Here is a 14,205-nt window from a genome sequence, read left to right as displayed (position 1 = left end):
AGGGACTTGGTCCCGTTTGCTCGGCGATTATGGCATTTGCCAAGGAATCGTCATTGAACCGCATGAAACTGCGGTTCTCAGATCGCCGATGTGTGATATCATTACGGAGGTAAAAGTGATTAAGTAGGGCTCTGTTTTCCAGGTCGTGGTTGGGACGAATGCTAACATTCACCTTGTACACTTGCTGGAAAGCAGCTCCAACCGCCTTCACTTTTTCCTTCGGATCTTCAATTATGTAAAAGTCATCGTCAAAGATAGCTTCTTCTGGATCTATTTGCGCTGTCCTTAGTACGTCTCTGTTCTCTTCGGTTCTTTGGAGTTTCAGACTCGGAAGGTCATTGTCGTTCTTTTTCCTGAGTGTCTTGTTGATTTTAGGGAACATACTAGGGTTACTCCAATTAACTGACCGGTTCTTGCGGTCCCAGTACTTGTTAATTGATAACCTATAGTTCTCCTTAATCAACAGATTGACATTTCTTATTGACGACTTCAGTGTCCTCACATACAAGTCATGTGGGTCTGTAAGTCGTCTGTACAAGTTTTTGAGTCTTGTCCGTAAGCCACTCTTGTGCCTTCGCAGTGCATCAATAGTCGCGTTTCTGTAAGCGTCCATTTGGTCCCGTTCTTTGTACTTTGGTATTGTCCGTTCCATCGTTCGTTTTATTGTTTCGTCCATCTGTTGTAAATGTTGGTCAATTTCTGTATTTGACAGGTTCCTGTTGTTTGGTGGGGCTATGTCACTCGAACGAAGTTCTCTCGCTAAGGCGTTGGTGAAACGAAGCCAACGCATCTTACTGTAATTGTAAGAGTGCATTGCAACGTATTCCTACAACTCCAAGCGTTCGTTCGGAATCTGCATTACAGCAGCCAGTCCGCAGTGATCACTGTCGTACTCGACTGTCTGTTAGCAGTTTCGAGGGTCATTACCCACTTTTGTCTGTTACCAACACCAGACTGGTGTCGTATAGCAAAAGTTCCAGAAAGGAGCCGCTTCTTCGATACGATGGCTTTTCAGTAGCCAGCAGGTCGACGCCACATTCAACGCTGTAAAGATTCATCAAATTAAAAAGATGATTACGTCTGGTTTACTATGTTGATTTCCCCAATCTATATGTTTTGCGTTCAAATCACCGGCCAAGATGAAATAGTTTTCTTCCAAGCTCAGTTTAAGTTCCCTAAAAAGAATCTCCAGTTCTGAAGCGAAGTAAGTAACCTGCAGAACTCCAGCCGCATTACCGCCTCTGCCTCAACTTAGCTTTATTGACATCACGCTGAGTTCTTCCTACGATGTTAAAAACAATCGCATGACAGCGAATCACCTTGTCGAAAGCCTTTTTTGACATCAAAAGGTTCTGTTAAGTTGTTTCCAACCTTTATGGAGCAGCGTGAATTCTCCATGGTCATCCTGAACAAATTGACGAGTTTGGCATTGATGCCAAAACTGGAGATGGCTCTATGCAGCTCGTCCTGTAGATGCTGTTTTATGCGGCCTTGACATCGATTAAAAGCTTAAAAGATGTTCTTGAGTTTCTTCCTGAATCTGCCGTAATGTGAATATTTGGTGCACTGTGGACTTTCCTGGTCTCAAACCACACTGATAAAGACCTATCAGATTGTTGACGATGTTGACGTTAACTCGCGTTGGTTAAATTTTTTGCATACAAAATGATTTCAATTATATTAATGATTCTAAGCAACCAGTATTTTTTTAACTATTTTTTTAATAAAAATAGACCAAAACTTAAAAGTCTCACTAGCAGAAAAACAGACATTCTTAAGACAAAAATTTGGTTTCTTAAATTCATCATTCTGATATTATTTATAGCTTCATGTACTTGTATTTAGGTTAAATATTACAAAGATTCATGATTAATACAATTATTAAGTGAATTTTTACGAAAGAAGTCGGAGTTCATCGTTGCTATTGTTACAGTGGAGCTTCGATTTAAAATTGAATAATAATTGTTTTTATTTACTTGTTTAACTTTATTACATTAAAAACACAGATAATAATACATAAATACACTTAAAGACTTTGTCATTCACTCTCATATCTGTCGTAAAAAGATTCTTTCTCCTCAAGAGCATCAACAGTTAATAGTGAAACATTTCTTTTGTTATTTTACCTCGAACTCGAATAGGATTATGAAATAGAAAGACGATCGAAAAGATCTGTATTTGTGTCTACTCTCGACGTTTTTCTAGTAAATAGCTCTCTAAATTTCTTCGTGTCCTTATTTCTGGCTTCTTGAGCCTCTTCTGACAGCTGTACTATTCGAAGAATTCAAGACCTTACTATATCTTTTCCATGAAAAAGAATTTTGTGGACGCTAACTGGTATTATATACCAAGGGTATTCATTCAAATATAAGGTTCTTGTTGCAATAATGGAACCTTCAAAAGCATATTCGTTTATTGGAAAAAAACTTCCAAAATAATGTGAAGTCGTTAAATTAATTCTTTATTTACACCTGTAATTTCTGAACTCTTTTCAGCTGCTCGAAAGAACCGTATAGCAGTATTACCTGCTTGTTGCGTTGGCATGTCTACAATCATCCCCATCGCACTTCTAAACCTCTGTTGAATTCTTTTTTTTATTGTCGCCACTTTGGCTTTATTTTCCGGTCCTCGAGCTTGCCAGGTTAGAATACGAAGCTTAAACGCTATATGTAATAAGCACTCCATAAAATGGATCCATGAATGTAGGGGAGACATTCTAAACGTCTGAGATCTATGATTGACGACAGTTTTATTTAATATCACGGGAGGTTTATTTAACTCACTTGGTTTCGCTTAACATATGAAGCACGTTTGAGAAGACGAAGTCACAGATCAAAGTGCAGAAATATTTTACAGCCAATATAGTAAGCAAAAACGTAGAGTCGACAAAAAAACATTTTTTCGCTATTTTGAGAAATCAATTCAGTGGACTCTTTGAGAAAAACAAATTTGATTGGACGGCAGTATCTTGTAGATGAAGGAGCTGGATTTTTCCAAACAATTATTTTTCCTTTTAAAGAACTAAAATTGATTTGAATAAGCCCCATTGAAACACTTAATAAACTTTCATCCATGTACCTCAGTGCTTGTTAACTCAGCTGGATAAAAGTTTTTCTTAGCTTTTTGAATGTTTGTATATGAGGAAAAGAGATCTTTGCATTTTGCGTTGACTTTTTGTCAAATAAATTGAAGTTTCGACAAATTAGCATCAACCATTAAAGATAAAAGTTCATCATCACTGAAGGAACATACTCAGAACTATATCTTTTACAAAGTTTTTTAAATTCCGTACCCTTATTGGATTAAGCTTCTGATAAATCTTTCAAAAGCTTGGCTGAATCTCGAATTTTTCGAAGCACTATCTTACTAGCCTAAACAATTTCTTGAGGGTAAGTTCAATCTAAAAGACTTTGAATCATCCTTTTTTTTAATTTTTTAGAGCAGTCATTTAAGATTTTTGGTTGTCTTCCAGCTTTATCAATATTTAGAGGTTTTACGCTTTTAGGTAAAACACAAGGTTCATCTAGCCAAACTGCATTTTTTCCACTTTTTCCCATTTTTCGCTTAGCTTAAAGCAAACAATATCAATATTTGCCTTAAGATTTGTTTTAACTTTTTCTGATATGTCTTGAAGACCATATCTTTCCATTATAAATGACAATACGACGTCTTAATCAGTGTAAAAATAAAGAAACAAAAGATGAATAACAGTTACCTTTTGTATTGAGAAGCATGTGGCTTAACTTTTTTTTTCTTTTGATTTTGTCCAGCTAGGCACGGAAAAGGTTGAATATATGCCAATTCTCAATTGTCAATTCAATACTTTAAGGATGAAATGCGTTGAGTTATCCAGGACATTCAGGCGCAAGTGTCGAATATTTAAAATTTTACTATAAATAAAGATGTTTAAGAGGTCCTTGTTTAATAATATTGGTATAGACACTAAATCAGAAAAAAAAGAGCGACGGGTTCTCATTATAGAACAATAATTTTCCAAACCAATTAAAGCTTACGTTGTTTTTTTCAACATCCCAAATAATATCAAACTAAGGTCAATTGCAGATTTGCTTATTTTTTCATATAAAAACACGAACAATTTACAATCATAAAATTTTAAATTAATCAAATAATAGTCACCACTTAAATAAAAATGTACTTGTACTTATTTTTTGAACGATAATCAAAAATAGATTTAAATTCGAAGTTCTCAATAATTTTCAAATTATTCTCGACTACAGGTCAGATCCTTGACTGCGTTTTTCGCTTTTTCCTCTCCCAATCATCCCTCTCACAAAAGGAGCCAACAGCTTCGGGTCGACGTCACTGGGTTTATTCGGACCCAGAATAAGAGAAGTTAAAAGCCCAACTACCATTGTTATCACTGCTCCAAGCATTGTATAGAAAAAATATGAAATGTGATACAGCTTAAAAGACTCATCGCTAAAGAAGAAGAGTTTCAAAAATCAATATTGCCCAAAAGGACCAAAGTAATGAATGCAACATTCGAACTTACACTGGAGGAATCGCTGTTGACTGCTCTATAGTTGCGTTAATAGCCAGCATACTCATTGAACTCTCCGTGAAGAATGTGTAACTACAACCGCTTGTTGTTAGTGGTTTTGTTATAAAACTCAGCTCTCCGGTGGCAATGGCTGCTTGTGCCTTCACAACTAACCACGACATGATTGCCAGACCTGTTGTTCCTCCAATTATCGCACCCTTAAAAAAAAAAAAACATCATCATCATCAAAAGAATCGTCAGTTTGCATGCACATAAAATGTTTCAAAACTTACTCTTCCCTCAACCCAGGGAAGCAAAACTGCCATCGTGAATATGCCCAGTAGAGGACCATTTGAAACTGCTGCCAAACTCATTGACAATTGAAGTACTGTTCCAAGTTTTTCCACCACAAAAACAAGAGCAACGCATAAGGCACCAAAAACGACAACAACACCACGCATAATAAAAGCTGTTTGACGTTCCGTTAGTGGTTTTTTACAAAAGGACTTGAAAAAGTCTTCAAGGACAACAGCAGACATTGAGTTTAGCCCGGTAGATAGGGAACTCAATGCCGCACTGAATACGCCAGCCACAAATAGTCCGGGAAGTCCAGGAAAGTCTCCAAGTGTTTCCATCACCAATAAAGGTAGAAGTTGGTCTTTTCGGCTTGCTAGCTGGGGTTATGGTATAATGGTAATGGAAACAATTCACATAGAAAAGGGAATGTCAAAAATTAAGGGATGTTCTTATGTTATTTGAAATTGGAAGGGTTCACCTTTGTTGTCAAGGGGTCACAGTCACTGTACGTTGCATAGATGAGCAGTCCACTATAGCAACAAATACCCAGAAGGAGGAAGACACCCAGTATGAAGACCCATAATGCTTGACGAGCAATTCTCAGACTCGGAAGGGACAAGTACCTTTGAATCATGTTTTGATTCACGGCATTTGATTTTAGCCAGTGTGGGATCCCTCCCAAAATCAGAGAGTACATTGTGTGTCGTTCTCGTAGATCAAACGTCCAGCTGAGAGGAAATTTTCATGGTCCAAGATGGTATTTTATAGGTATATATAAAATGCTTATATTTCACTTGACAAAACCTACTTGGGAGATTCGATTCGTCCGCTACTCACAGCACGTTCCCAAACCACTGATGGACCTCCAATATCCATAGTTCCTTTGACTATTATCAAAATCATTGCACCAAACATCAAGAATGCTTGAACCACATCTGTCCAAACAACTGCTTGTAAGCCACCCTTAAAATAAAAATAAGATACAAAGTGTGTGTTTTACTTTCAACGTTAACAATAAGCTTTTCAACATACCACACATGTGTAGAAAATGCAAACCAAGCAAACAACAGGTGTAACCCAGTGAATATTGATTCCCGTAGCTTGATTGAATGCCAATGCTGGGACGTAGATCACAATTGGAAGCCACATCAACTAAGAAGACACAGATCCTAGAATCTATAAAATAAACTCAAATGGAATTTTAAACTTTTTCGAGGCTTACCGATCCACAGGCAAAAAGTATTGAACCAAAAAGCCGAATTCTCTGGTCAAAGCGGGTCTCGAGATACTTCAAAGAATATTACATTACATATTGTTGGTCAAAATAACAACTTAAAAAACCTTTTACCTGGTACGTTGAAATAAGTTTCAATTCGTGGAACACCGGAAGATAAATATAGTACATTGCACCTCCCATAAAAAGAATTGAGACGACCACGTACATATATTGGATTCCATACAGATAAATTTCCGTGGGTGTTCCTAGCAGTGTAATGCCCGAAATGAAGCTGTTGATTGAAAATAAATTGATATTTTTTTAATGATCTTCCTATTACTCAATTGTATCAAATAATATCTAAGTACATTGCAATTATGCCGCTGAGAAGTATGACCTGAGCGGTGTGGTTCTAATTGATATTGATTTTTTAAATTTTATTGAATAAGTAAGCAGCAGAAACAGAGAACTCACTAAATTAGGGAAATGGTCCCTGAAGTATAACAACTAGAAAAACATCATACCACTATTTCTGAAAGAATGTTTGTATCGTAATTTGGAACTCAAAACATTTTGACCTTTGAATTTGTTCATTCTTTTCGTGATTTCAAGATATTGGCACTTATATTTTACACCTGTCACACTGAGCTGTTATTTGAAGTCCCATAATACTTATTATTTGATTGTTTGCCGTTTATTATAATGGATCGATTTTCAATAACTTATTTAGCCCTAAAAGAAGTTTTCACCCAGAAAATCATTTTCCCCCAATATTTTTGTTTTGGAAGGAGCACTTCTGTAAATTGAGCACTTCTGTACTGAACGATGAATGGAAATGCAAACGCTAATGCAAATCATCACCTGCCTCCCGACATGCATGGAAATAAGAACCGCGATACATCTTTTAAAGAACAACGAAGCAGCTGGGCTGGATGGCATACCTGCCGAATTCTTCAAAGCAGACCTCCACTAAGCTGTCGGTATTTTGTTGCCACTTCTTAAGCCTGTTCGGGAAAACAAAACCTTTCTTAGGGAATGGAAGGACGGGGTAATCGTTAAGCTACCAAAAAAAAAAGTGATCTCAAGAACTGCAATAGCCGGCGTGGAATCACCATTCTGTCCGTATTTCCAGAGTTAAACGCAACCATCATTCTCGTGAGGATAGAATCTAAGATCGAGTCTACGCTCAAGAGACATCAAGCGGGATTTCGCAGTGGTTGATCATGTTTCGATTACATTAACACCTTGTGAATTGTTCTTGAACAATCGTCGGAGATCGCTGTTGCTTTACCTCATGTTCGTCGATTTTGAAAAGGCCTTCGATCGCGTTAGTCTTGATGTTATCTGGAGATTGCTTGTTGCTAGATGCATTCCTGATAAAATTGTTGGTTTAATAAAAGAGTCATTGGACATCTTTCCGACGCATTTGAAGTGCAACTGGGAGTGAGACAGGGTGATGTATTGTGACCGATTCTGTTATTGATAATGTTATGACTGCTACGGTGGGTGAACATGAGAGAGTGGGTATCCAATGGCGCCTGAAGGAAACATTAAAGGCCCAACTATTATAGACTTAACCGAAATTAAGCTAATGTCAAAACCGAACAAAAAGTTATCAGAAGTTATCGTCAAAACAAAAAGTAACCATAATGGATTCAAGTAATTAAAGCAAATTTGACATTCGCTTAAGGTCGAGCCATTTAAATGGGCCTTGCGTAATTGCGCAAAAGATATCGAAATTTAACGAAACTGAGCAGAACGTCTATAATGTTAGTGACATATAAAGCTGCGTATTGATTCGTTCCCTTAAGCTGGCTTAAGCTTGGTTAAGTCCATTATACTTGGGCCTTAAGCCATTTGGACTATGAACTGTGGCTCAGGACTGGGCAAACAAAAGTGGATGTTGACATCGCGCAGAGAAAGTGGCGCTGGATTGGACATACATTGAGGAAGCCGGACGACAACAGAGCAAAGGAGTGCTTTCAATGGAATCCTCAGAATGCCTGGAAGGCCAAGAGAAACATGGAGATCATGTTAAAGAAGCTCGGTCTCAAAACTTAGAGACGTGGTCCCAGCTGAGGTATAGTGCTAGGAATAGAGAGAGATGGAAGGAACTGGTTGCCGCCCTATGCTCCGGGAGAAGTTGAAGTGCTGCTACTAGCAGCCGGAAATGAAGAAGAAGAAGATTTCTGTTCCCCTAAATTTTAAAAATCCCGAAGAAGATTTTACTACGAACTAAGAGCTGACAGTTCGAAAAATAGCTCTCAATAAATTTTCCCGTCTCTGTAACGGAAACAAAGAATATAATCTGAACCTTCAATTTTCTGTATAATTTATGGCCATTGAGTGCCGTTATAAGAATGTTTAAAGTAAGCGCCTATACAAAATTTTCCTTCCCGTTCGTGTTGGGAAACTGAAGAAATTATCTGAATTTTTGTTTTGACAGTTGTTGTTGCTGAAAAATAAGAAAATTGGTTTTATTGATGCTTTTTTAAGTGTTGTTAAAAATTAACAATAAATATACATATAAATAGATATACATTTCCATTTGCTTGAAGAAGAAGAAGAGGTAACATTTCTCCGAACTGTTCGAAGGATACCGAAAGGGTGTTGGATTAGCACAATCATCCATAAGTGCGGTACTTTCCGAAGTTGTGGATATATTTAAAGAAGTTCTTTGCTAACACTAGACTACTTGGCCAACACTGGACGAACAATAACAAATAAGCCAAAATAAAAATTAATAAATAACTGTTAATAATAAACTATTTCGTTGAAGAACTAAACTTATATTTAAGCGTTGCTGTCGTGTTGTCCTCCCCTAAAAACATTTAGTGAAATTTAAAGCTGTCAAATGTGTGACATTTCGCGCTAATTTCTTTATCGAACTTGAGCTTTATTTCTGGTGAAACTGAAAGGAGTTGAAAAGAAAAAGCGATTTTTTTTCGAGTGGAATGACGTTTGGGTGAAACTCGCAATCAGTGAAATTGTGGAGAAATTTAACGAGAGATAAAACATTACTAATATCGTAACGCCTGTGATGCTGTCTTGCTGACGATTCGAGTTTACCGGCCTCCCGAATTTCCGAAATAGTGGTTTAAAATGGTATTCCTTTCACCCTTTAATGCAGATTTGAAACTTTATAATTAAATAAAATATTTACGGACATATTTCAATGATAATAATAGTGGGACACATTAAAGCAAAAACAGACCATACATATGTAATGTCAATCCAAAGAGTTTACGTGTTTGTCTTTATTAGTAACCATTCAAGAGGATCTTCTGCATTTTGAGCAAGTTGTAGAGGTAAAGATGTTTTTGAATAATCCAGTACCTTTATAAAATCATCTTTGGCTAGTATTAAATAGCTTTACGAAATGACATATTATTGATATATTTAAATAAAATTCGCGTAACGATATTAATAAATTAGGTGAAGCAACAGTCTGTAGAGAACTAATACTTACAAATCGCAATCATTCCAGCGTCATGTCAGGCAAAGAGGGGACCTACACTCCTACAGTTTTTATGCTGAATCCAACCGGATATTTTTTTAGAGAGCAACTTTTATGGAAAAAATGTTTAAAAAACTGGCACTAAGAACAAAATTTTAGAATTTTCAGAAAAATGCTTCACAAGCTCGGTCCCCTAGTCTGTCCTTTCACACTAAAACCTAAACCATTGTGTCGATTGAGTTCAAACTGGGAAATTAAGGTTTTTTTTCTGAATGAAGTTTGTCTCAATAATACTTGATAATAAAACATTTCTTATTGTTTTTTATTTAAAAAAAAATCGATTACTATCTGTCTCATAAAACGCTAAACATTTTTTAATATATAAACTAACACCCTAAATAACTGTACCAAAATTCTAAGAAAATGCATAATACAAAATTAACTCAAAAACCCCTTCTAATGACTTTTGAGAAAAGATTTACAGCCCTATTCTGCTATTCATCGGGGGGAATTTTTCTTGAATTTTCACTAATCACTATTCTGTTATTTATTCGAAGTGAATCTGTGTATTTCGGTAACGTCGGTAATACTGCGCTGTATTCTTCTATTCACGTGAACGCAATTATTCTATACAATTCAGTTCCGCTTTAGAAATGTAGGGGATTTTTCATTTGATGTCTGGTTTGTTAATTGTTATAGGCAAAATGCAAGTAAAAACTAATTTATTGCTTAGTTTAGAATATTTTTTTTATAAATAAAAGATTATTAACATTTTTAGGGGAAGAACGACACACGAGGAAGAATTTTCAACAATAATTTCTGTGATAAAATTAAATATAGATATTGCAAAAAATAATGCAAAACGACAACCCGAAGACCTCCGAGAATTTTGGAATAGCCTAAGAGTCGGGCTCAACCTGTCAAATCTCAAATTGGTTTAGGATAATGTAGTTTACCCGATGGATAGCAGAATGTAAAGGCAGTGTGAAAGTGATTCGAACGGGCTGTTAATGTTTTTAGGAAATTATTATTGGCAATTAAATTTTTGAAAATATAATTATTTTGAGTGAAAATGTTAAATTTTTCACTTAAACCTGAACAAAGATTTTATTTTTAAACAAAATTCTTCAGTTTCGGTACACAAATGATATAAAATGGATAAAAAAAAGATATATTTCGTCAATTGAAAATATATACATTATTGATAGAATTTCGGAAACTATGATAACATTATGGTGTCTGCTAAACTGAAATGACAGGCGATGTCAGGGAGCACAATTTTTTTCATTGAAAGTCAAGGATTTTGAAAAGCAGTCAAGGAAAAAATTTGCTCGAATTCGTTTCTATATTTAAACATAAGAAATTTTTTCATGAAAGAATATTTCATTTGACATGTCTGTTCAAAATTATTTTGTAAAGTGCAACTAACTTTGCTTCTTACTCTTCGCAATAATAGAAGTTTTTCTTTTTCTTTTCACAACTCTGAACTCTGAGTCTTCACAGCTTGCTAAACAAGCTCTGAACAAAGTCTGCTCTGAACACTTAGATCTCTTTTTGAAGTGCATTTGAGCATTAAAAAATCGTGCATTTAAAATTGAATTCAACTCTTAAAATTGTATTGAATTTTCAACTTCCCATAGATAGTTATTGTAATGGGTCCGTTTTGTCAAATTGAAAACTTTGACATTTCTCGACGTTTCAAGGTCCCTAGAGTCAAAATAAAAGATTTTTAGAAAGATGTCTGTGCTTCGTTCGCGACGTTTTTTTCGTCGTCCATATCTCAAGAACCAGGCAGAAAGATGCAGAAAGGGCTCTCAAGAAAATTGCGTGGGTGGTTTTTTTTTACGATAGCAGTTTGAAAAAAAGCTGAAAATTTTGGTAAACCCTAAATATCCACGAACCAAAGACGCTAGAGACTTGAATTAAATTTTATAAAATATATTGTAACGTGATATCAAAGAAGTATATTTTTTGAAAAAAAAATCCATGTAACGGTTTTTTTTATAAATCAAAAAAACTGAAAAAAAAATTTGTCACCTCGAAAATTTTACGAATACAAAATGATTTTATCTCCAAAACAACTTTGTGCAACGAAGAGTAGTGCTGTGGACATCTGATAAAATTTTGAGAAAAATCGAATTGACAGTTTTTTTTTTATAAAAAATAAAAATCTAAAAAAAACATTACTCAAAGTTGGTAAAAATTGTAAACGACTCAAATATCTTTTCAAAAACTTGAAATTTAGGCTTCAAACTTATTTCATCTTATAAAAAATGTTGTTTTCAACATTCTTAAAAACGTTGAGAAAAATCGAATTGACAGTTTTACAAAAAATAAAAACCTAAAAAAAAATGTATAAAAGTTGGTAAAAATTGATTTTCGGCTCAAATATCATTTCAAAAATTGTATATATTGGCTTTAAACTACTTATATCTTTCAAAAAATATTGTTTTTAATATTCAGTAAAATTTTGAAAAAAATCGAATTGACAGTTTTTTTACAAAGAATAAAATTCTAAAAAAAGCAATACTAAAACTTGGTAAAAATTTACTTTGGAATCAAATAGCTTTTCAAAAATTAAAAATATTGGCGTCGAACTTATTTTATTTAACAGATATTTCGATTTTCAGTAATTTGTATATAAAAATCCAACCGTCCGTTTTTTTCATACAAAATAAGATCTACAAAAAATAGTACGCAAATTTGGTAAAAATTGATACTACTACATATAGACAAACTTTTAAGCAAGACAAATCGATAGACGAGATGGGAAGTTATCAGTGTGGGTCGCATCCCAGCCTCTTTTTAATACTAAAATTATCCTGATTTGTTTCGTTCATTAAGAATTTCAATTTACCGTTTTCTCATTTATGAACTATCTATTCACCACAAAGGAACAAAACTTTGAAGCTCAGAACAAGTTATATCACCCATCTATTATTATTGCATTTGAAGAGCAAAATTAATACTTATTGTACAAGTTAAACATAAATAAATAAATTATATTTGAAAACTATATTTTCTGGTTAGGAAAAATTTTGGAATTAGTCAGGGAAAGTCAGGAAATTTTATTTTGAAAAATGGTGGACGCCATGCATTGGTACAAACTTTGAGGACTTCTTGGCTAAGGAACGACGGAAAGTCTCCATCAGAAGTAACAAGCGAAGAGTCATTAAAGGTTATGTCCTGTTCTAAGCTTACACATTTGAATATTGAACGCTGTATAAAAGTTTGTACAGAACAATTTTTTTAAGCTTATGTTATTTTATCTAAGATTTCATCTCTTACAAATTAGGTGATAAAGTTTTAGTGGTCTCTGAAAGTGTATGATGTTAAAAACATGGATTCTTCGAATATTTCGTCTATTTAGTTATTGATTAATAGTTCATCTATGATAAATATTAATTGTTAATACGTGTGAAGATATTGATAAATATTTGTATGTTATATGTTGTGAGTTGATGTTGCCCTTTGAAAACACCTCGTTTCGATATGCAGACTTTAAATTTAATTTTTGCATTTTGTCGACATTGCCAATAATTATATATTAACTTTTAAATACATATTAATCCATAGATACAATTTCCAAACTGATCTTATGAATAGTGACAAATATTTTCCATACAGACCTTGATATCAGTGACATTGATATGGGAATCATTTTCATATTCCTTCCTCCAACTAAATAACTATCCTCAGCATCTTTGTTATTTTCATTTTTTCTCTTCTTCCCCTCACGTCTCATTTTCAAAGCGAAATATACACCAATTAGAGCACAGCTTAAGAGCATCGACACAAAAACCATATAATCAGCCCAACCGAATTTCTGCAACCGAACTTTAACATCTTGAACGTTTGTCATTTTTGACAATAATTCAATTTGAACTTTAGATATACTCGTATGTAAGTTTTATTCAGGCTTTTGTTTGAATTGAAAATTCGCGAAAACTTTTAATTTAAAATATTTTCTTCTTTCCACAACCGTTTAATAATTGCGAGTAGTAACTTAATTTAATCTAATTTCTTTTTTAAGTTCGCACTGACTCTCATATACAAGTCGCTGACTGTCGAGTTTCAATCTGTAATGTCAACTGATCTTGAGATACACAAACTAAATTATAGATACCTAGGCTAGGCTAGGCTAGGCTAAGCTAGTATTATTTTTACCAAAATCAAAATACAACACAATTTATAATAATTAGGTATCCGATCTGTTTATACAGTTATTCTTCGTTGACATTAAGTTTAAAACAATATTTTATAAGTAGTGGAGATGTTCAAAAAATGCACCCTTCTCACGTTTTTAGTTATGGTTAAACTTTTGTCGACCGTACAATAGTCGCTCGTTTCAAGACTGATATATTTAGAAAGAGTAGCTCGAAACGTCGTCGTCGCGACGACGCTATTTTGTGTAGCAATTTGCCATAAGTGAGCTGTATTGGATAATTGGCATCTTGATCATATAATAAAAACAAGATTTGACTCCCCCATTTTAGCGGTGTGTCTATAGAATCTCATGAGGCTTTTGTATTTATTTTACCCACAGCTGAGCGGATCTCCAACATTTAAATTTGTAGCACTCAACTTTGTAATGTATCAAGACATTTATGTGACACGGGTTAGTTATTTGTTCGGTTAGAGTTTTATGTATAATTTTTTTTTAATTCAATGGCCGTAAACGAGGAATTAAGAATCTACCTTATTAATAATAAATATTCCGTAATATGGTTTTTG

General features: G+C 34.4%; 1 protein-coding gene across 1 annotated transcript; it reads right to left on the bottom strand.

Annotated features, from left to right (window-relative positions):
• Window positions 1–4,056: 4,056 nt before the first annotated feature.
• On the bottom strand, window positions 4,057–13,824 carry LOC129939323 (sodium-coupled monocarboxylate transporter 1). Its single transcript, XM_056047298.1, has 9 exons — window positions 13,101–13,824; window positions 6,147–6,306; window positions 6,021–6,086; window positions 5,831–5,950; window positions 5,607–5,761; window positions 5,277–5,526; window positions 4,795–5,175; window positions 4,514–4,719; window positions 4,057–4,440 (listed from the first exon to the last, which is right to left on the bottom strand). The coding sequence occupies exons 1-9, from the start codon at window positions 13,331–13,333 to the stop codon at window positions 4,233–4,235; spliced, it is 1,779 nt and encodes a 592-aa protein (XP_055903273.1). The 5' UTR covers window positions 13,334–13,824; the 3' UTR covers window positions 4,057–4,232.
• Between the last annotated feature and the right edge of the window lie 381 nt (window positions 13,825–14,205).

The sequence above is a fragment of the Eupeodes corollae genome, chromosome 1 (assembly GCF_945859685.1).
Source record: "Eupeodes corollae chromosome 1, idEupCoro1.1, whole genome shotgun sequence".
Taxonomy (NCBI): Eukaryota; Metazoa; Arthropoda; class Insecta; order Diptera; family Syrphidae; genus Eupeodes; species Eupeodes corollae.
This window is presented reverse-complemented; position numbering and strand designations above follow the sequence as displayed.